The sequence below is a fragment of the Bos indicus x Bos taurus genome, chromosome 3 (assembly GCF_003369695.1).
Source record: "Bos indicus x Bos taurus breed Angus x Brahman F1 hybrid chromosome 3, Bos_hybrid_MaternalHap_v2.0, whole genome shotgun sequence".
In the NCBI taxonomy this organism is placed as follows: domain Eukaryota; kingdom Metazoa; phylum Chordata; class Mammalia; order Artiodactyla; family Bovidae; genus Bos; species Bos indicus x Bos taurus.
Genome location: NC_040078.1, coordinates 104944870 through 104967349, shown reverse-complemented (window position 1 = coordinate 104967349; position 22480 = coordinate 104944870). Strand labels below are relative to the sequence as shown.

General features: G+C 59.3%; 1 protein-coding gene across 1 annotated transcript; it reads left to right on the top strand.

Moving 5' to 3' along the window:
• The first annotated feature begins 420 nt into the window (after positions 1-420).
• On the top strand, positions 421-22170 carry FOXO6 (forkhead box O6). The gene is made up of 2 exons (XM_027537634.1): positions 421-1297; positions 19976-22170. Exons 1-2 carry the CDS (start codon positions 884-886, stop codon positions 21245-21247), a joined length of 1686 nt encoding a protein of 561 aa, XP_027393435.1. The 5' UTR covers positions 421-883; the 3' UTR covers positions 21248-22170.
• Positions 22171-22480: the final 310 nt, after the last annotated feature.

Below are 22480 nucleotides of genomic sequence, written 5' to 3'. Positions count from 1 at the left end.
GCCCCGCCTCATCCCTGTTGCCCCGGGAAACCCCGGGTTGTAACAATAACCCGCTGACGCGCTCAGGGGAGGGATCCAGCCGAGTCCGTGGGCGGGACAGCCCTGCTTCGGACCAATGAGAGTGCCCGGGCCCCGCCCCCGCGCCCCCTCCCCTAGAGCAAAGCAGGGGGCGGGGTCGCGCCTGCCTTGTCTTCCCTGCTCCGTAGGCGGCGCTGTTGCAAGCAGGGGCTGCGGCGGGGTCGCCCCCGGCCGGGAGCCCCGCGCCTCCGCCTCCAGCCCGCAGGCGGGGCACCCGGCCCGCCTGAGGATTCCGCGGCCGCGGGCGGGCACGCCCCGCCCTCTCCCGCGCCGGGCCCGCCCCCCTCCCCGTCCCCCGCCCATCCGAGGTGCAGCCGGCGCTGAGCGCGGCAGGCGCGGGAGCTGGCGCTGGAGCCGGAGCGGCGGCGGCGGCGGCATTCACGGGGCGGCGGCGGCGGCGCGGGCTCCGGCAAGGGCTCGGGCTCCGGCATGGTGCAGTCCGGCTTCCTCCCGGGAGAGCGGGGCCAGCGTGCGGGGTCGGCGCCGGGGGAGCGGCGGCAGCGACGGTGGCGGTGGTGGCTGCAGGCACAAGCAGGCGGCAGGTGCTAGAAGCGGGGCTGGGCGAGGTGTGTGCCCGTTGGGCTCCGGGGCCGCCGCTCTCTCACTGCCCCCCTCTTTTCCTCCCTTCGGGCTTTTCAGCGCGTCCAGCCCCCTGTCTCCGCGACCTGGCCCATGGCGCCCCGCGGTTGAGCCGGCGCCGCCAGGGACCCCTCCCGCGGGCCTCCCCGGGGCGCGCAGATCCCGGAGCCGCCCGCCCACCCTCCGCGGAGCCCCCCTCCCCTCCTCGCCCAAGCCGGGCGGGACCATGGCTGCGAAGCTGCGAGCGCATCAGGTGGACGTGGACCCGGACTTCGCGCCGCAGAGCCGGCCGCGCTCGTGTACCTGGCCCCTGCCGCAGCCCGACTTGGTCGGCGACGAGGACGGAGCGCTGGGTTCGGGGGTGGCCGAGAGCGCCGAGGACTGCGGGCCGGAGCGCCGGGCCACGGCCCCGCCGATGGCCCCAGCGCCGCCGCTGGGCGCGGAGGTCGGACCGCTGCGGAAAGCGAAGAGCTCTCGGCGGAACGCGTGGGGGAACCTGTCCTACGCCGACCTCATCACCAAAGCCATCGAGAGCGCCCCGGACAAGCGGCTCACGCTCTCGCAGATCTACGACTGGATGGTCCGTTACGTGCCCTACTTCAAGGATAAAGGCGACAGCAACAGCTCGGCCGGCTGGAAGGTGGGGGCGTCCGGCTGGGAGGGGTGCTAGAGCCGTTGGCTGGGGCTTCCAAGGGCTGCTAGATGTCCCTGGGCACCCGGTAGTTGGTCTGGAGGGAAACCCTGGGGCACCCCCAGGGGTCACAGAGTGTGTGCCCAGGGCGTGGGGCCGGCCGGCAGACAGGCGGGGGCGTGCTGGGAGCAGCTGTGTGCATGCTCTGGATGCAGGGTGGGAGGTCTGGTAGGGTGACAAGGGACTGCCACTTTGAGGCACCCCCGAGGGATACCCTCACCCCATCCTTGGGGGCATAGCAGAAGAGCCTATTCTCAGGCCTCAGACACTGGGGACCCCTCTGTTACCTCCCGAGTTTGCTTTCTGTTACTCTTGTTTTACCCTCTCCACCAGGGCACCCTCCTTAAAGAGCTGAAATAATGACCGGGCCGGTGGCTGCTTTCCTCCCAAATCTTTCCCACTGCCCTCCCTGAAGCTGGCCTCAGGGTGAGGAATGCGACCCTAGGCCCACAGTTCTTTCTGTAGTGCCAGGAGTTCACCCTAGGGCACCAGCCAGTCTAAGGTGGGGAACTGGTCAGGTGATCTGAGTTCTCCATGGGGCAGCTGCTGTCCCCCCCTTGCCTGGATCAGCATGGTGGGCTGGTGATGACCCCTGCTGGTGTGAGGGCAGGGTGTTGAGACCTGGGGATCTGTCTGTGCCCACCCCAGGCTGTCTGTCTCCCACTTCCCTGATTTTCTGAGCCCAGATGCATTTGGGGGTGGGGGAAGGGGGAGGGGCACCCCAGGGAGGCCTCAGTACCAACCACTGGAAAGGGGGGAGCCATCTTGGGAGAGGACGGGGTCTTGACTGGATTGTGGCCTCCAGATCCTCCCCTGGCTAACTTGTTGGGGAATGGATATAGTCAATGCCTTTGGAGGAGAGGAGGCTGGGGGGTAGGGGTGGTCAGGCCATGCCTAGGGCCTGTAAGCTGTCAGGCTCCCTGTGGAAGAGGGGGTCTCTATGAGGGAGACATGCCTAAATGGAGGGCAAGGGCTGTGGCTGGTGGTGGTAGGCAGTGTCAGGGGAAGGAGGTGTGCCAGTGGAGGAGGGGAGGCTTGTGGACATGAACAGCACGAGATGCCCGGTGGCTGTGTTGACCTGGGAGTTGACCTGGGAGCCCATGGCTCTCAGCCTTTATGCTGGCAGCTCCTCTGTCTCTCTGGCCACTACGGGGTGGGGACGCAGGCTGGAGTAGCAGGCCTGAGTCTTTCTCTCCATCCTCTAGCTGGTCCCCCTGGGCTCAGCCCCCAGCAGAACACTTGTTCCTCCTAAGTGGGTCCTGTGCTTTGCTCCCACCTCCCTCCCCTGCACTGTCCCACCCTCCGCTTCTCCTTGTGGATAATTCCTGTCCTCAAGGGCAGAGTTCAGACACCTCTTCCAGGAAGCCTTTCCTAACCCCTTTTCGCTAGCTCAGGTCCTCTCCCTACCTGTCATAAGTCTTAGTCTTTTGTGTCCTGTCTCATTTCCCTTCCCCACCCTCTTTGGAAAACAGTGGCAGTGGTTAGATCAATCTCTGTGCCCATGGCACCAAGCATAGAGCCTGGCACCAGGAGCTACCAGTGCATGTCTGGTAAAAGAGTAAAGGAGTGAGTGGATAGTGCAGAGGGTGCTGAGACCAGGGAGGATACTGTGAGTCAGAGCAAGCCAGGAGGGCTTCCTGCAGGAGGCGGAGCTCCAATTGGAGTTGAAGGGTTAGGGATGATGGGGAAGATGGCAAGAGGGAACATGAGGCTTGAACCTGGGAAAAAACTACAGTGCACTGAGGGTCTCAGGGCCAAGCCCTCTGCCAGGCAGCTTTAGGCATCTGCGCCAGGTGTCACCTTTAATGCCCTCTGCACTGCCTGAGGTGGGTTTTACTGTCACTACTTACAGAACTGGGCCCTGAGGCACAGAGTGGAGAAGCAAACTGCCCAAGGTCACAGTCAGTAGATGGGAAAGCTGGATTCCAATCTCTGTGTGTCTCCCTCCAGGGACCCAGAGCCTCTGGAATAGTGTCCTGCTTGCCCTGGGTGTGGCAGGGGGACACTGGCAACTTTCAAACAGGGATGGATCTAAATCTGAGAATGGGATTGGGAAGGTACTTGGAGATAATATAGTCCCATGAGTTCATTTTGCAGACTGTTAGACTGAGGCCCTGGCAGGGAATGGGACTCTTCTTAGGTCATCAGTGAGCGGCAGGCCCTGGATGATGGCCCAGGCCTCCCGCCTGCCCGTTGGATGCGGGTTCCTCTGCACCACACTGCTGGGGACACACTGCTTCTCCCTGTGCCTGGGCTCAGGAAGGCTTGCCCTGGGCTGGGGCATTGGTGAGGGGTCCTCAGGCTTGGGCTCCTCACCTAGACCCTGGCAGAGACCCCCGCAGCAGCGGAGGAGGGCTGTTCAGAAAGACCTCTGGCCTTTCCCGTCTCATCCCCTCAATGGCTGTCCTCCTTCTATCCCACCTGCATCCAGCTCCCCAGGGAGCCTCTTTCCCCTCTCATTCCCGCCCCTCCCACCACCTGTTCCCCCATTCCCAGTCAGTCCCTCCAGGGGCTGGGTGGAGGGGCCATTCCCAACTCCCAGCCACCCTCTGGTTACAGAGCCTATGGGACACCTCAGGTGCCAGGGTTGGGGCCAGGGACCCATTGTTCCTTCTTCCCTCCCCTCCCCCACATAAGTGTTGCCCTTCAGCCCCTGCCGTGTACTGAACCCTGTGATAGATAGAGTGGGGGGACCAGTGGGGGAGGCATTGGACCTACCTTCAGGATGCATCACGGCTACCCAAGCCCTGCGTTTTACAGGCAGGAAGGGCTGGGGGGTGGGGACTGGGGGGGACAGGGCTGGGGGACAGGGGTGTGGTGAAAGCAGGGAGATCCCCTGGGGAGCCAGGCAAGCCCTCCCAGAGAATATGGCACTCGATCTGGTCTGTCTTCACTGGGTGGCAGTCTGGTCTGTCTTCACTGGGTGGGGAAGGCGGGTAGAATTGGGGGAAAGACTTCCAAGGGATATTGACTGTGTATGCAAAGACAGGGAGGTGGAATTCATACGCTGGGTTTGGGAGACTGTTGGGCGTGCCAGGCTGGAACTAAGGGCTCCTGGAGGGGGCAGGGCTGTGTCATGGGAAAGGCCGAGTGGGCCAGATCAGGAAGGGCTTGACTTTTGCCCTGTGGCCCAACCAGGGATGTGGGATGACAGTTCAGAGGTGTTGCAGAGAGGAATTGGAGGAGGCAAGATCATCAGCAGGCGCAAGGCACCCAGCAGGCTGAAGCCCGAAGAGAGACTGGGCTTGGTGCCGGAGAGGCTGGAAGAGTTGCCATCAGGGCATAGGGTCTCCAGGTCCGGGGCCGAGGGCTTGGACAGGAAGTCTCCCTCCCTCTACAGGGTCCGGAAGTGTGGCTGTCCCACATCCAGGTTGTTATTGTTGTTCAGTCGCTAAGTCATGTCCACTCTTTGCTACCCCCATGGACTGTAGCGTGCCAGGCCTCCCTGTCCCTTACCATCCAAGTAGGGTCTCCCACTTCCTCTGACACTCTAGCCCCTCCTTCCCTAGTGCTGGACTCCTCCAGGAAGCCTTCCAGGCTACTCTGGATCTTGGTGCTCCTTCCACTTAGCACCCCTGGAGTTGTTCTGCCTGCTTTTGTGTTTCCTGGCTGCCAGCTCCCCTGGGAGCTTTCAGGCCAGACCTGGGTGCCTCCCATTCCTGTCCCCAGGATGGGTGGGGAGGAGCCCCGTGGAGGGGGACTTCCCTTCTCCCTCAGTGCCTGGAGCAGCTTGGCTGTTGTGGGGTGGGATCAGGAGGGGTGGTGCCCTACCCCCCATCCCGCCCAGGCTGGCCAGTAGGTCCTAGGTGGGGTGGGGTATAGAAGGGAGGGGCTGCTCCCTGAGGCCAGGAGGAGGGTCCTGCGACAGCCCGGCTGAGCAGTGGTTTGCTTGCAGGGCTCCCCCTTCTCTCCTCCCCGCAGCCCGTTCCAGCAGGGCTCCCTCCTCCTCCTTTGTCCTCCGGGGATCCCCAGCCCCGAGGGCTGGTGGGGGTGTGGGAGGAGGCGGTGTGAGCCCGGGTTGGGGGGTGTCCTCACCCCCCGCGCTGCACGAGCAGGGGGCTGGCAGCTGCCCGCCTCCTGGGCACGAGCCCGTGCCAGCCGCTCCTGGCACAGTTGCTGGCACGCCCGGCAGACTCCCACGGCCACCTGCTCACACCCACCCACGAGCGCTGGCGCGCGGCGGGCCCTTCCGGCTTCCCGGGCCTCCCGGCGCCCCTCCCCCGCTACCGCGCCCCCCCGCCCCCGCCCCCATCCCCTCCCAGTCCTCTGTTCAACGAAGGCCCCCTCAGTTCTGCCAGCCGTGTGCGTGGCCCCCCGGGCCGCCCCTCCCCAGCAACTTGGGGAGCTCGAGAGGCAGGGCCGCCAGGAGGCCCCTGGGGTAGCTGCACCTCTGAGGGGAGAAGGAGGGGCGGACCCGGAGGCAGACAGACAGACTGACAGACAGGGTGAGGGCCCCCGCCTGCCACCTGGCGCCGCTCCAGCGGGACGATGGCGGGCAGCGCCGTGCCAGGCGGTAATTGCAGACAGACTAATTTAAAGAGATGAGACGGTTATTTTTAACTCCTGTTAAGGTAATGAACGGCGCGGGGAGGGGGGTGTGCAGGTTCGAAAGTTCAGTGCCCCCCCCAGCCCCCACTTTCTGCGGGTTGGGGCTCCCCTGTCTGCAGGCCCTGAGAACCCAGCTTCAGAACTGAGTGGAGTGGAGGGGCTCTGCCAGAGAAGGGGAAGGGCTCAGAGGGCTGGGGAGCAAGCGCCCACCGGTCCAGGCTGGTATTAGCATCCCACTTTCCCAGGTGGAGAAGACTTGTCTTAGGATCACCTCCCTAAGAACTGGCAGACCTGAGAACTGAACCCCCTTATACACCCCAAACTCATGTGTTTCCTCCTGTGCCATTAGGGCTGGGGTGGGGAGGGATTTGGAAAGGGGGCAAGCTTGTTTCTAGCAGCCCACCTTCTCTTATCTTTTGAGTGGTGGCTGGTGGTGGCCGCTAAATGGGGTCCAAAGAGCTTTGGAAGCCCCTCTGTGTCTTGTGAGGAGTGCAGGTGTAGTCGAAGGCTTCGGTGAGGGCTTCTAGGGTATGGCTGTAGCAGGGAGAGCCCCGCCCCCCGCCCCCGCCCCGCCGCCACTGTCTCCCTTACCTCGCAGCTGACTCCTCAGCACCCCTTCCCTATCTGAGCCTGTGGCCTGCCTACCATCTTGTGGATGTGTCCCCGAGAAACAGGTTCACGTTGGTGCCTCCTCCTATCACGTCCAAGTCTGACTTCCGTCTCCAGGAGAGTTGGGGAGTCATGGAGCCCATCACCTGCTGTCAAGGCTCCTTCCTAGATTACTCCCTTTCTCACACACTCCGAGGTGCTGGGAGCTTGCAGCCTCCAGCACTGCCCATTCTGTCACTAGACAGGCCTTTGGGTGGTTAGGCCTTTCTTCCTTCTCTCTGGCCATGGCCCATCTCTCTGGAGCATTGTGCCAGGTGCCCTAGCTCAGCCCCTCAGGGTCTGTTGGAGCTGTGGAGTTGGGAGTGGGTGAGGGGTGGGGACAGCCCCTGTAGAGGACCGTCATCTCGAGTGTGTTGAACTGGAGCAAAGCTCTCTCCTGTTCTGGTCCTCTGTGTTCTCATCCATAGCCAAAGGGCCTTAACTCACCCAGTCTCTGGCCCTTTTGGGAGCTGTAACTGGATAAACCCTCTCGTTCTAAGAGCCATGATGGGTAGTTGGGCCTGGGGGCACAGAGTACTGATGGGGCTTCTCGTGGCTGGACGCAGGTGAGTAGCAGTGTGGATGGACTTGAACTGGGGGCTCCTGCTTGGGGCTGCCTACCCTGCCCCTGGCGGTACCCAGGTGGCAGACGTACTCTGAGCACAGTGAAGGGAGTGCTCGTGGCGGTCCCAGCTGTCCCCCCAGAGCAGGCAGATGGGGGTCCAGGGTGTTAGGTGGGCATCAGCAGAGGCTCTGGGGCCCGGGTAGGGCGCTCAGGGGGGACAGCTGGATCTGGAGCGCCCCCCTTCCTCCTGGTACCCTCGTTACCATGGAAACCAACTCCTGTTTGGGAGGGTTTGGCTGTTTGCTGCCTCTCCCCACCCCCCAACCCATATGTGGAGGTGGGAGGGGGGCCAGGTGGCTTGTGGGGGAGGGGCCTCCCACACCCTCCCCCCACCCAGGGCCTCCGTCTTTGCAGAGAAACCTTTCTGGTCTCTAAGAGGGGTGCCTCTTGTGGGAAGGGGAACAAGAATTAAGAGAATTAACTCCCGGGTGCTAGGCAGTCAGTTGGGCACTTCACATAAATCTTCCCATTTCATCCTCCCTGGGTCCTGCCAGGTATGTGATAATAGCCCCATTTTGCAGCTGAGGAAATTGAGGAAAAGACGAAGTCTCTTCTAAGGCAAGTCTCTTGCCAAGGCAGCACAGCTGAAACGAGGCTGAGCCTGGGTTCAGATGCAGACCTGTCTGTTTCTACCATGTGTCACCATCTCCCAATGCCGGTGCAGTGTCAGCCCACATCCCAATGAGTCCTCCTGCCCCAGGGCTCACTCATGCTCACTCCAGAACCCTCCAGGGCTACTCAGTTCCCTTGGGAGCCAACCAAGCCCAAACTGCTCTGATCGGGCCCCTGGGCCCTCTGCTGGCCGTGTCCAGGCCCCGCCCTCTCTCCTGTTTGCCCCTGCTGCCTCTGATCGATCCCACACTGCCCTCACACTGCCATCTTTATACCTGACACTGGAGTTGCCAACCCAGACCACTGCCATTGTCAACTGCTCGCCAAGACTGCTGTCGACTCTCAGGGGCTGATCCCTGGGGACACCCTTCAGAAACTAGGCAGGTGCTTGGGTAGTTTGAACAAAAACCTACCTACTAGGTGATTCTGAAACCCAATGTGTCTTTCTGAGAATCCTGCCTTAAGTCCTTAGGTGTTGGCAGAGCTGGCTGGTGATCTGAGTCACCTACAAGCTTTTATAGTACAGTCTGCAGCCCCGTCTCAGACCCTCTTATCAGACTGTCAGCGGGTGAGCTTTGAAATCTGTATTTTAACAGGTCCGTCTGGTGACAGGTCAGATTCTGAACTGATGCCTTCGATGGTATCTTCCTTGACTCCTGCTTGTCCCTCCTGTCTTCTGTTCCCAGGGTGGACCACCTTCTCCTCCAAGCAGGCTGCCCAGATTGAGCCCACACCTCTCTTCCTCACTCTTTCTGGGTCCTCCAGGAGTTGAGCCCCATGCAGTCAGCTTCAAGGGACTGAAACCACTCCCACCACCCCCCACCCCCCAGAATCCATTCACCCGCCTTCTGCCCTCCGTGTCTCCTGTGCTCCGCCACAGAGCGTTTGGCTGCAGGAGGGAGGGGAACGGTCATGGCGTGAATCCTCGGCAGACCTCTTTGGCGCTGGCCCGTGAGGAACCGGAAAGTCGCAGTCCCTGCTCTCTGCTAGCTCCCTGTCTGGTGGGGGAGGTGAGACCACGTGTGCTGTTCTTACAGGGACCAGTTCTGGGGCCTTAGCCACTCCAGGTCTTGGCCTCCTGGCCCCAGTCAACCTCTCGAGCCACATCACTCAGCCCTGTCTTCTGACCTTTGCTTCAGCCACACACAGAACTCTTCCAGCTGGAGATGCAGCCACCATGGGCCGTGACAGGCGTGCTCCCATTTAATTTTCATAGCAAACTGTGAAGCTGGTACCGCTACTGTCCCCAGTTTGCAAATGAGGAAAGTGAGGCTGAGAGACACAAAGTAGGCTCTCATAGTATCCCACTGGCAGTGACAGAGATGAAACTCCCATGGGCCATTCCTCCCTAACCCAGTGCTCTGTCCAGGCTAGTGCAGGCTGGCCTCCACCCGCAACATTGTCTCTCTGATTTCCCTTGGAGTTTGGCCCTGAGGCTTCCAGCCTGGGGGTTGGCTCTGGGATCCTGACTCCCTTTCTGCAACCCAGAGCTCCCAGAGGGAGGGAGCTGACATCGGCCCCCTCTCCATCTGCAGGCCCCGGGGCTGATGGCTGCTTCCTCCACTCACTTTAATCCAGGCCTACACCCACTGGGCACCCACTGTGCAGCGCTGCTCAGAGGAACTGGACTGGCTCTGTGCCCTCAAAATGCCTGCAGGTCCAGCTGGGGAAATAAGATGAGGATAAAAATGACCCAGGGTCATGATGGAGGGACAGATAATTCGCTGTGGGTATTTGGAGGTGAGGGAAGAGAATGAGGCAAAAAAGTTAAACCCTCAGTCAGGATTCTTTGGGAGCCTCACAGGGTCTAGCTATGTTAGCCAGAGCCCAGCAGCACTTGAGGCTGGAGAAGCAAGCAGGGGCTGGCTGGTGAGTGAGTGGCCTTGAATGCCACACCAAGAAGTTGGCACTCCAAGCTGTGGGGGATGAGGGATGACATGGGCAGAAAGGATGGTATGGAGGGTTGGGGCAGGGGAAGAGACTGGCTCAGGGGCCACTGTGGACTTCATACTGCGATCCAGGATAGAAGATGAATCTGAGAAAGAGTAGAGGCCCCAAGATCCCAGGCCTGAAGTGCCAGGCAGCACCCTTTGGTGCGTCGAGGATCTCAGAGGTAAGACAGAGTGCGGGTAAGAGTCTTGAGGCAAGCAGGGAGGAGCAGTCCTAGTTTTGCCACTCACCCTGTGTAGCCTTGAGCATCCAAGCCTCAGTTTCCCCTTCTGCAAAATGAGATGATAAGACATGTCCAAACTTTGCTGTGAGAATTACATCTGAGGAGAGTTAAATGTAAAGTCCCCAGTGAAATCTGAGCAAATACTGTTATTGTTGTTCATCGCTCTGGCAAAGGAAAGGAGATGACTGTCTATGCCCTGGGTAGGGTGGGGGTCCTGGGCCCTGATCCCTGAGAGACACTGACTTGTGTGTGTTGGGGGTGGGGGCAAGACTTCTTCTAGTCCCTCCCTTTCTGTCCCTGGGGTGTGAGGGAATCAGGAGGTTCCATATGCTGCTCTCTAGCCTACAGAGCTTTCCCTGAGGCCTTGAGGGCAAGCAGGCAGGTTTCAGGCCCTGTGCTTTTACAAATGAGGGCAGTGATTTACCCAAGGTTACCCTTGAACTCAGCACTGCCTGCCCCTAGATGCTGGCTCCTCTTTGCCCACTGGCAGGCTGTGTGACCTTGGGCATGGTCCTTCCCTCTCTGGCTCTAAGTCCCATCTAGGGATCCAAGCTCCCCTCCCCCAATACCCTGGGAAGCTGTGAGGCCTCCTCCACCCCTCCTGTCCCCTCCCCCTGTCCTCAGCTGGCCTTGCCTCCTTTTGTAACCTGAGCTGGGGCTGTGGGGGAAGGGGCTTGCCCTCTGCCAGCGGCACCTGCCAGCTGAGCAGATGTGAGGGGATGGAGGCCCTCATCCCCCAGGGATTGCCTGCTCTTGGCTTGACAAGACTGGGGCTGGGCGGGCAGCGCTCAGCACACCCAGCCCTGGCCTCTGGCCTCTGCCCCCTAGAACTTACCCCAAGCACTTGTTCATTTTCCAGCGGACATTCATGCTCCAATGTGCCCTGCAAGGACCTCTCAGGCTCCGGGAGAAGACAGATGGCAGATGAGGGCTGGTGCCCCAGTCTGGGTGGGCTGCTCAGGCCTCCTGGAGCCCCTTGGCATGGGGACAGAGGGCCAAGGGCAGCCCCTGGGGGTGAGGCCAGTGTCTGTGCGGGTGGCCATGCCCCTGGGAGAGCAGATGGTTCTCTTGGCACCATGCCCACTCTTCCTTTCCACCCCCTGCCCCCCAGCCGCCTGCAGGGCTGGGGCACAGCTGCTAAGCCCTCCCCAGAGCTGGGCTCAGGGCAGGGCCGGGTGAGGTCACTGCAGCTGCTCCCAAGGCCTGGGGCAGGGGTGTGGGAGGTGCTGCCAGCAGAGTGAGGGAGGGGATCAGAATGAGGAGGGGCTCGGAGGGGCCTGAATGGCTTGGCAACTGGGGATCCCCTTTAATCCTGGAAGAGAGAGGAGATCTGTGCAGGGGTTGCTGAGCCAGCGTGGCAGTTCCTGGCACCCTTTCCCCAGGAGAGTTTCTGTCTGGCCTAGGCTCGCCTAGAGGTGTCTCAGGGTAGGCGGAAGAGCACAGACCCTGGTGTGAATTCCTGCCGCAACACTTATCCCTGGAGCAGGTCAATTGTTCCCTGAAGCCTCAGTTTCTCCTCTGTAAAATCAGAATAATAAACTAACTCAGAGGTTTGTTACAGATACTCAGTAAGACTTAAACTGTTGAGTGCCAGCGTGTGTGTGAATGCTCAGCAAATCGTAGTGTCTTTCCTTCTCCACTTGTTGAAGTCTCCGGAGGAGTCAGCAGAGAGTAGGGAGGTGGCAGAGGCACCAGGAACTGGAGGAAAAACCAGGAGGAGGAGGAGCCAATACCTGGAACTTCAGCCTGAGGTTTGGCGGAACAGAAATGGCAAAGTTGCCAGGCCTGAGTGGTTCATGGCTGCTGAAAGTTCCAATCTATGTATTGACTTACCGTGAAGTTCCAATCTATGTATTGACTTACCGTGAGCCAAGGATTGCCCACAAAGTTCAAGTTGGGAGGCAGACTCATCCACAATTACACTCTAGTGCACAGGTAGATTTTTTCAGTAGAAATGGGGAGGGAATAGTTATTTTGGGGGCTTGCAGAGGGGAAAGACACCACAAAGCTCGCCTTGATAGAGCAGGACCCAGGTGCACAGAGAAAGAGAGAAGGGCACAGGGAACAGTGTGCAAAGGCAGGAAATGTGAGATATCCAGGGTGGCTGGAGTTCCAGGTGGGTGTAAGCAATGGAGGTGACGAGGCTGGAGAGCATCAGAGGCCCTTGATTGTCAGTCTGGAGGATGAGGAGCCCTGGGTCTTTGAGTAGGGGTGAGCTGGGACTTCTGCTGTTGGCTTGTTTGCTGTCCAGGCTGAGTGTGTGGGCTCTGTTGTCTCTGGGGTGGCAGGGGTGGGGGATGCCAGGGCCTGTCTCTTGACCTCCTGCCTTGCTTTGGCTATTTGGTTCCTCCTGGCCCCTGGCTGCCCACTTCTGTTCCACTAATGACTCCAAGCCATTCACCTGTCAACACCTGTGGCTCTGATGCTCCTGCCTGCACTTCCACCCCTCCTTCCCTGCAGACCCTAGTACCAAGGGTTTGCATGTGGCCTCAGGGCCCTGAGGTCATCTAGGTCACTCCTTCTCCCAGGAAGTCTGTCTGGACTGAGTACTCCAAGCAGCAGAGCAAGTGACCCTCCTCCTTACCTAGATTCCCCACCCCCAACCCCCGGTTTTGTGACTCTCTCTGAGTCAGGTGTGTTCCTGGGTCAGAGGTGGGTGGGGGATTTAGGGTGGTACAAGGGTTGCTCCTGGGCCTGAGATAGGGACTCCATAAGATCATAAGATGTGGGATGTCATGCCCTTCCCGGCCTCACTCCCTTTCCCATGGATGTTGGGATAGTTACTGTCTTTTACAGGAGATGCTCAAGGTCACATGGATGAGGCTGGGATTCCAATTCTAGCCCTCAGTATTTCTTCATGCAGGAAGGGAGGGAAGGAAGGAAGGAGAGAGGAAACAGGAGTCACAGAGGGAATCAGAGCACTCATGCAGCCCCACAGGTGATCTCTGCTCTGGGAGGCACCAAAGGGAGGAGCTGGGTCACATCCCCATTGGGTAGGTGGGGCCAGCTTCCTGAGGGCAGGGCCAGGCAGAACCTTGGACAGCAATGGAACCTGGAGAGGCAACCATACCTGGTTTTAGGTTGGATGGATGGACACAAGATCCGGGACTGAACTGGGAGAGTCCTGGGATCCCCTCGGTACTAGAGGCCAGGGGGTAGCACAGGGCTTGTTATGGGTGGGCAGCGTAACACTTGGGTCTCCTGTCTCTGATGAAAGCCAGGAAGCTTGGGCTTGAGAATCAAGGCAGGGATGGCCACTGAGGTGGGTAGCAGGGCAGCGTTCCCCACCTCATTAGGGATGTGAGTGAGAAGAACCTTGGCTTTGGAATACAAGAGCCCTGAGACCCAGACCTAGCTCCATCACTTCCCAGCTTTGTGGTCTCAGGAGTCATTTAACCTACTTGAGCCTTAGTTCCCCTCTCCACCCCCACTTCATAAAATAGCATTACCTATCCACAGTGGTGTTGGAGAAAGACTCTTGAGAGTCCCTTGGACTGCAAAGAGATCCAACCAGTCCATTCTAAAGGAGCTCAGTCCTGGGTGTTATTTGGAAGGAATGATGCTAAAGCTGAAACTCCAATACTTTGGCCACTTCATGCGAAGAGTTGACTCATTGGAAAGGACTCTGATGCTGGGAGGGATTGGGGGCAGGAGGAGAAGGGAATGACAGGATGAGATGGCTGGATGGCATCACCGACCCGATGGATGTGAGTCTGAGTGAATTCCGGGAGTTGGTGATGGACAGGGAGGCCTGGCGCGCTGCGATTCATGGGGTTGCAAAGAGTCGGCATGACTGAGTGCCTGAACTGAACTGAATCCACAGTTTGGATGGCTTTTAGAATTCACAGAAGAAATGTATCTGAAGAACCTAGCTTAGGTCTGGCACGTGGTAGGTGGTGCCCTTCTCCCGCCTTGGTATGTGAGTGTGTGCCAGTGGTGTGTGAGAGTGGGCTTGCACTGGCTCGTGAGAGCTGATCAGGGAGAACTTCTTCCCAGTTCTGCGCTCAGTGACATCATGCTGCCAGCTTAAAATTGGCTACGATGGGAATATCCATGCCACAGAAACCAGCAAATGCTACAAATCTAATCAGGTGGAGTTTTTTCCTTGCTGGAGAGCTGGGAAAAAAAAATCCATCCTGTGGATTCTCTTTAGCCATCAAGGGGACCAAACAGGAGGTGGGGGGCAATGGTGGAGCACTGGCTGGACCATGCAACCTAGAACTCAAAGTCCAGGGGCCTGGGAAGATTGGATATAGTCATAGTGCCAGGCAGCCCTCCATAGGCCAGGGACAGCAAATGGTGGGACCCTTCTTCTTGCTCCAAACCCCTCCTCTTTCCCCCCCACTCCCCAGCCCTGAGATCTGCTGGGCTCTGGCTGGAGAAGTAAGATTGGATGAGGTTGAGCTATCAGGGAATGAAGCTGTGCTGGGAGGAGAAATGAGGTTGAGCTGGAAGATAAACGAGGTTGTACTGTCAAGGAATGAGGTGGTACTTGGAGGCAAGGTGAGGCTGCATTATTAGATAAATGAGGTTGCAGTATCAGGGGATGAAGTGTACTTGTAGGAGAGATGACGTCCTGCTGGATCAGGCGGGTTGCACCATCAGAGAACACAGCCACACCACAGGAGGAAGGAGAGCCTCCGACTTGGAGGATAAATGAGGGTGTCCTGCTGGATAAATGAGGGGGCCCGTCAGGTGAATGGAGTGCTGTTAGCAAATGAGGTTGTACTTGCTGGATAAATGGGACTGGTGTGCTGGATAAATGGGGTTGTGTTGTCAGATGAATGCATTACTGCTCGTGGGCGAAGGGTGTCCTGGGAATAGATGAGGGTGTCCCGTTGGATGGATGAGCTGCCGCCACCAAACAGCTCAGACCCTGTCCATGGGGGAGGCACCATCAGCAAGGACGAGGTTATTCTGTTCCCCTGGGGGCTCCTGGAGCATCTTCTGGCTCAGATGGTCCAGGCTGCTAGAGACCTTGGCCGCAGCAAGCCCTGGGTTACCCAGATCTGTTCGGGCAGCAGGAGCGAGCAGGTAGGGGGCCAGGGTGGGCAGCTGCCTTGTTCACCCTGGGAGCCCTACTTTCCCTCTCACCGAAGCCCTTCCTCCTCTCTGTGCTTCCTTCTGTGGCCCAGGATACTCCTGCCTTCTCTACCCCTGCTTGCCTCCCATTCTGTCCTGTGTTCTCTCAGTTTGGAGCAGCCCCTATTCTGTGCAAGTCACTCTGCCAATCTCATTAATTCTCCCTGCAAGACTATGTTACCCTCCTTTGCTGTCTCTCATTCATTCACTCAACAAACATTTATGAAACGCCTGGCATACACCAAACACATGGGGTCTGGTAAGAAAAAGAAAGGGACAGAAATGCTTCATGGAACTTGGATTCTAAAATAAGGGAACCCAGATAACAAATTAATGAACATAATATAAAGAAATTATACAGTACTTTAGAAAGTGCTAATTGTTTTAGAAAAACTCAGAGCAGGGTTAGGGAGCCAAGAAACGGCAAGGCAGAGGAACATCTGTTAAGAGCGGACAGGATAGGTCTCATTGCGCAGGTGGCATCTCAACAGAGACTTTGTTGAGCTGAGAGATGGACATGGGCATCTGGGCAAGGTGGGATGGTACCTGGCAGGTTCCTGGAAGGTTTGAAGAATGGGAGGGATCAAGCAGGACAGTGTCAGGAGAGGAGCCTAGGAGGTCACAGAGGGGCTGGTGGGCTATGGTAAGGCCTTTGTTCTTTACTCTGAGTGAGATGGGGGCATATGAGTGTTCTGGGCAGGACTGGACCGTGATCTGGGTTATTTATAGGATCCCTCCGGCTGCTGCCTGGTGGAAGGCTCAAGGGAAACAAGGGTGGAGGCAGGTAGCCTGTTTGAGGAACTGGAGGTTCAAAGCATGCAGCTCAACTGCTTGTGGGTGTCAGAGCCACGACTGGAATCTGGATCCAACACCAGAGCCCTGCTCTTTGTCCTGCACCAGCCTCCTCGCCCTGGTGACTGAGGCCCCAGCAGGCTGGCCTCTCACCCAGGTTCTGCAGGACAGTAGGAGGGGCTGGGATGTAACCCCCTGTCCCTTCCCTCTGCCCCCACCCCCGATAGTCTCGCTGAGGCACCAAGTCAGGGAGGTCCCATCCTGGAAACTGCACCAGGCCTGCATGAAGGTGTGGGAGGTGTGAGGCCCCAGAAGCCCAGCTTGGGCACCAGGGGAGCCTGGGCATGCCGGGGCCTTGGCTGTGGTGGCGGGTTGCTAGGCAACTCTGAGAGGGAACCCTGGTTACTGCTACCTGGCAGAGGCGTCTCCCTGCCCCCCCTCCCTCACCTCCTCCGTGGCCTCTGGCCTCCCAGGAGGCCTTGTGTGGGTGAGATGTGATCAGTGCTTGCCACAGGATCTTGGCCGGGAGCTCTGATGGGTACCAGGTGGCTGGGCCCTGAGGAGCCAGAATGAGCTGCAGGGCCTGGCCTGGCCTCCTGGGGCACAGCCCTGGTGCACACCTGGTGAAGAGCCCTGCTCAGCAGACCAAGGCCTAAGTCCTCACCTAGCTCTGGGCCACCTCCCTGGGTGACCTTGGGCAAAGAATGGCACCTTACTAAGCGTCAACCCCATCCAGGTGGCCTGCAGAATTCCTCGCCAAGGGCCATTTTCTGTGAGAGTGCTAAGGGAGGGTGCTGAGCAGAAAAGGTTCCAGGTTACCCCCACCCCAGCCCCAGTGGCTTGAGTGCGGAACACTCATGTTTTGTGTTAGATTCCATTTACTACAAGAGTTCCACTACTTAAAAAAGTTTGAAAACCCCTGGCCTGAACAATTCCAAGAACTTTTCGTTGTCAACTGCAAAGGTGCCTAGAGTGCATGGCCCATCTCATCAATTTCTGGGGAGGGAAACAGGCCCAGAGAGGAAGAGGGAGTGGCCCCAGATCAGGCTTGCTGGAGGACAGGGAGGAGCACCAAGCTGCAGGTCAGGAGGCCTGGGCTTGAATCCCAGCTCTGCCACCAGGTCCTGGGTGATGCAGGGCAAGTCCTTTTTTCTCTCTGGGTCCAACCAGCTGTGGTTTCAGGCTGGGGCTTAGGGGTACCTGGCTGGGCAAGGAACAGAGTGGGGAAGGATAGAGACCTTCATAGGCCTGGAATGTGTGTTCTTGACGGTGATCTAAAACATTTGTATTGATATTCAGAAAATTTGGAAGTCTCGTGGAATACAAGCCAAGATTCCCTTGAATTCTAAAAAGGAAACGCAAGACTCTTAGAGAATTTTGACCTTTTAACATGCCCCCAGCTTCCCATGCTACCAGCTTCTAGGGTTGATTACATCATGGAAAGTTTGAGAAGAAATGGAGGACTGGTTTCCTAAGATTCTTTGGAAATTCTCTGACTTGTTCTCTCTCCCATGGTGGAATGTGAGGTCCTTTAGACTCAGAGTGAGTCTAACCTGAAATCAGTGCCTGGCTCTGCCACTTAAAACTGTATGATCTTGACAACTTACGTAATCTCTCTCAGTCACCTCACCTTGAGATGGTTGGTGGTTTAGTCATCAAGTCATGTCCAACTCTGCAACCCCATGGACTGTAGCCTGCCAGGCTCCTCTGTGTGTGGGATTCTCCAGGCAGGAATACTGGAGTGGGTTGCTATTTCCCTAGAACATCTTGAGATAGGGGTCACAGTCCCTGAGTTATATGAACACTGACAGAATGATCATAAAGTACTGAGAATGGGATAAAATACTCCCAATACCAGGGCTGACCCGGCAGGTACTCAGGAGATGCCCTACTTGGTGACATCCTTCCTTCTCCTCCCACCCTCCAGCACTCAGAACCGGGCTGGCACATAGTGACATGGATAAAGAGGTGTGGCCTGACTGACCTCCAGCTGGAGGGGCTGCGAGGTGGAGCCTCTGGCTAGGCAGTTAGTCCCACAGGGGTTGAGAACTGAGGCCTCAGAGGTCCCTGAACACAGGTGTTGGGGAGGGGCTGGGGAGCCAGGTGCAGGGGCGGGAGCAGGAAAGGGGGGTTTCTACTCCAGGGAGCACCACTCCCTGGGGGTCTGGGTCCCCTCCTCTCAGGGCCCCAGGAGGAGCCAGGCAGGGCAATGCTGGGAGGGGCCTTGGGGCCCCAGCTGTTGTCTCCCAAGACCAGAAAGTGCCAGAGATAAGGAGCCTGGGGCCCTGAAGAAGTCAGGTGCGTGCCTGGTGCTGGGGGTGAGGGGCAAGTGGGCGCCCTGGGCAGCAGAGAGGACCCCTCCTGCAGTCAGGTGGGAAGGAGGCAGCAGGGAGAGCCTGGACGGATCAGAGGTTCTGGGGCTGGGGGGATGAGAGCAGGTCCGTATGCTGGGCAGACCTGGAGTGGTGCCTGTGGGACCGTGGGCAAGTTACATCATGCCTCTGGGCCTCCATTCCCTGGTACAGGAGATGGGGTAATGCCAGCTCCCCAGAGTTGTTTGTGCCCAGCGCAGGTACACTCAGGGCCTGATATTAAGAATTGTAGAGAAGGAGTAAGTCTGTGGAGTGATCTAAGAAGTGAGGTCTTCTGGCCAGAGTGAGGGATTTGACCAACATTTATGAACACCAAACACTTAGCATGCACATTATCTCAGGTAATGATCTAACAGCTTTCCGAGGTGGTTACTGTATGTTGCCCATTTTTTTCAGAGCAGCTCACTGAGGTATGCACTCCTAGAGATTGAGTCAACAGCCATGGTCACATAGCTAGGTGGCTGAAAAGAGCCAGGCATCCTGCCCAGCCCTTCAGATACCCAAACCCCTGCTATTTCCACAACAGTGCCAGAGCCAGGGAGTCCAGGCCTCCAGCAGGGAGGCCCCAGAGGTGGGGCGTGGTAGGCTCTGCAGTAGTTCTAGTCCTCCATGTTCTCTGTGAGGAGCCAGGTCAGTGGAGCTGTGGACTCCCCTGCCTCCCTCTGTCCCCAGGCCAGGCCTGGCAAAAGTAGGCAGTGATATGGAGCCCAACAGAAATTTACAAGAAGATATGTGTAGGTGTGGCTAAGGTGAAGCCCGAGGAAGGACCAGACACAGCAGGAGAGCTTTGTGGCCTAAGGCAAGCCACTTCATCTCTCTGAGCCTCAGTCTTCTTGTCTGTAAATGGGCATGATGTCACCTGCTTTGTGGGGATTTTGTGCAGGAAGGGGCTTGAGGGCAAAGCTACTTTGCATCAGGTGGGTGGGGAGGGAAAGGAACTGGGCTGACCTGAAGGTGGGTACTGAGCAGCTGTGGGGTTTGAGGTCTCCACGGCTGATGGATGTGCTTTGAGGGGTGTCCTGGGATCGGAGTGGAGTTCGCAGAAGCTCCGAGAATTGGGGAGAAAATGTGGGCCTCTGCCCACCTTGGGGACACCCAGCCGATTCTGCTTATCCTGGCCAGACCCTTCCAGCAAAGGGTTAACAGTCTTCTCTACCTGCAGTTGCATTTTAAAGACACGAAATTAAAGCAGGTAATTTATTCTCCCCACACACGAAAGAGCAATTAGTTCTAAACAGGGCTTAATCAGTCACCGCGAGATTGATTTCTGGAGCCCTGGGTTTTCGGGCTCCTGGCGCCACGCCAGGCTGGGGGGGGGGGGGGCGGACAAATGAGCCGCAGCGGCATGAGCCCTTACATAATCTGTTGGGGGGCCCTAGCAGCCTGGCTAGCCCCGGGCAGAGCTTGGCTGAGTTGGGGAGAGGGGTCTTGCTCCCCTGCTGCAGGCGGCTCCTCAAGAGTAGCCTCCCTGGCAAGACTAGACCCAAAGCTCCGGCCCCATCCTACAGACAGTGCCTGTGCGGGCTGCGAACAGGGAGGGTGGGGCGGTTCTGGGGTGGGGGATGGATATTCTGAGTTTGTCCTACCTGGTACTTACACCTGTTCCCCCTTCTTCCCCGCTGTACCCTTTCATCTTCCCTCTTTCCTCCCCTTCTGCTTCTTGGCGTTTCTTTTCGCCTTCTCTCCTCCTCTCCTCGATTTTCTCCCACTCCTCTTCCCATCATTTATCCCCTCACTGCCCACTCCTCCACCCCTGTCCTTGTCTCTGGCCACAGAACTCCATCCGGCACAACCTGTCTCTGCACACCCGGTTTATCCGCGTGCAGAACGAGGGCACAGGCAAGAGTTCCTGGTGGATGCTGAACCCCGAGGGCGGAAAGACGGGCAAGACCCCGCGGCGCAGGGCCGTGTCCATGGACAACGGGGCCAAATTCCTGCGCATCAAGGGCAAAGCGAGCAAGAAGAAGCAGCTGCAGGCACCAGAGCGAAGCCCAGACGACAGCCCCCCGGGCGCGCCAGCCCCAGGGCCCATGCCTGCCGCGGCCAAGTGGGCCACGAGCCCAGCCTCGCACGCCAGCGACGACTACGAGGCGTGGGCCGACTTCCGCGGCGGTGGGAGACCCCTGCTCGGGGAGGCAGCTGAACTGGAAGACGACGAGGCCCTGGAGGCCCTGGCGCCGTCGTCGCCGCTTATGTACCCGAGCCCGGCGAGCGCGCTATCGCCCGCGCTGGGTGCGCGCTGCCCGGGGGAGCTGCCCCGCCTGGCTGAGCTGGGGGGCCCGCTGGGCCTGCACGGCGGTGGCGGCGGCAGCGCAGGGCTGCCCGAGGGGCTGCTGGACGGCTCGCAGGACGCGTACGGGCCGCGGGCCCGCGCCGGGACGCCCGCCTACTTCGGCGGCTGCAAGGGCGGTGCCTACGGCGGGGGCGGGGGCTTCGGGCCGCCGGCGCTGGGCGCTCTGCGCCGCCTGCCCATGCAGACCATCCAGGAGAACAAGCAGGCCAGCTTCCCGCCGGCCGCCGCGCCCTACCGCCCCGGGGCGCTGCCCGCGCTGTTGCCGCCGCCGCCACCCGCGCCCAGGGCCGGCCCCGTGCTTGGTGCACCCGGGGAGCTGGCGCTGGCGGGCGCTGCCGGCACCTACCCTGGCAAAGGGGTGGCCCCGTACGCGCCGCCGGCGCCCTCGCGCAGTGCCTTAGCCCACCCCATCAGCCTTATGACGCTGCCCGGCGAGGCGGGCGCGACGGGTCTGGCGCCGCCGGGACACGCGGCCGTCTTCGGGGGACCCCCCGGCGGCCTCCTGCTAGACGCGCTGCCCGGGCCGTACGCCGCCGCCGCCGCCGGGCCGCTGGGTGCCGCGCCCGACCGCTTCCCGGCCGACCTGGACCTCGACATGTTCAGCGGGAGCCTCGAGTGCGACGTCGAGTCCATCATCCTCAACGACTTCATGGACAGCGACGAAATGGACTTCAACTTCGACTCGGCCCTGCCGCCGCCGCCGCCCGGCCTGGCCGGAGCCCCGCCCCCCAACCAGAGCTGGGTGCCAGGCTGAGGGCCGCCTGCCGCGCGCCCCAGGTGCCCTGCCCCGCACCCCACCCCCCCAGGGGCCTCTGTCTTCCCATCCTGATCCCCGGGTCCCCATTCCCATTTCCGCTCCACGGGGGGATCCAGGAGGCAGCCCCAACCCAGCTAGAGACAGCCCGCAGAAGCTGACCGCTGAGGGAAGTGGTAGGCAGGCGCTGGAGCACCCTGCTATTCCTGCCCAAGCCCCAGAGGCCAGCTCTGCCTCCTCCCAAAGACGGGAAGCCTGCGGGGTGGATGCTGGGTTCCCGGCTGGGTGGGAATGGGGAGGAATGAGGTGGGACGCGCTGGTCTGGGAAGCAGACTGGGAGATGCGACAGGGGGGCGTCTCCGAATCCTCAGTATCATTGGTAGGGCTCTCGAGTGACTAATCGCCCACCCAAAGTCGGGGCTGATTCCCTATTGACACTTTCCCACTGGTCTTTGCGTCACCCACCTCAAGCCAGGAACCCCTCTCCTGAAAACACACCCACACTCACCTATCGGCTGTTCACCTTGAGCTGTCCTTCAAGTCCTGAACCACCCTCCGACCTCCACCCCCACGGTTCAGCCCTTCCCACTCATCCTCGCCTGCCCTTGTTTCTCCCCTCCCGGTCGAAGTCCCTCTCCCCTTCCACCCCTGCCCGTCCCCCAGTACTGGTTTCAGCCTCTCCAGCTAGCCTCAGCTCTGGATCCACTCCCCAACCCATCACCCCTTTCTCCGTGCCAGTCCTGGCTCCTCTCTCCCATATTTATAAGTGTCCGGTCGGGGCGGGCTGTGGGCGCGGTGTCCCCGGCGCATATCGTAGGCAGTGTACCGTGGCCGTGCCGTCAGCGTGTGCGTGTGTGCCGTGTCGAGGCCGTGTAGAGTGCATTGTACAGCATATTTTCATGAATAAAATTGTTTTAAATATTTCCCGCGCCTTGGGCTAGCAGGAGAGCGGCGGCGGAGGCAGATAATTGGCAAGGATCGGGGAGGCGGGGGTCCCTGTGCCTGAGCCCATTGTGACTTTGTGTCTGCATCTGTGTCAGCATTCACGGACGCCTATCTGCTCAACACACATTGGTTAAGCGCCTACTGAGTTCTGGATGCTGGAGATGTGCCTGGGTGGACTCTCCACCTGTTTCTGTGAACATGTGCCTTGCGGGAAGTTTCTGGTCTGGGGATATTCTGTCCCCAAAAAGCTAGAGTTGGAAGAGAAGGCACAGATATTAACTGAGAGCA

Excerpts from the sequence above, each read along its gene's own strand:
- FOXO6 (XM_027537634.1), top strand. The coding sequence starts at position 884 with ATGGCTGCGAAGCTGCGAGCGCATCAGGTGGACGTGGACCCGGACTTC. Across the intron at positions 1,298-19,975 it reads ACAGCTCGGCCGGCTGGAAG|AACTCCATCCGGCACAACCT; the intron begins GTGGGGGCGTCC and ends CTCTGGCCACAG.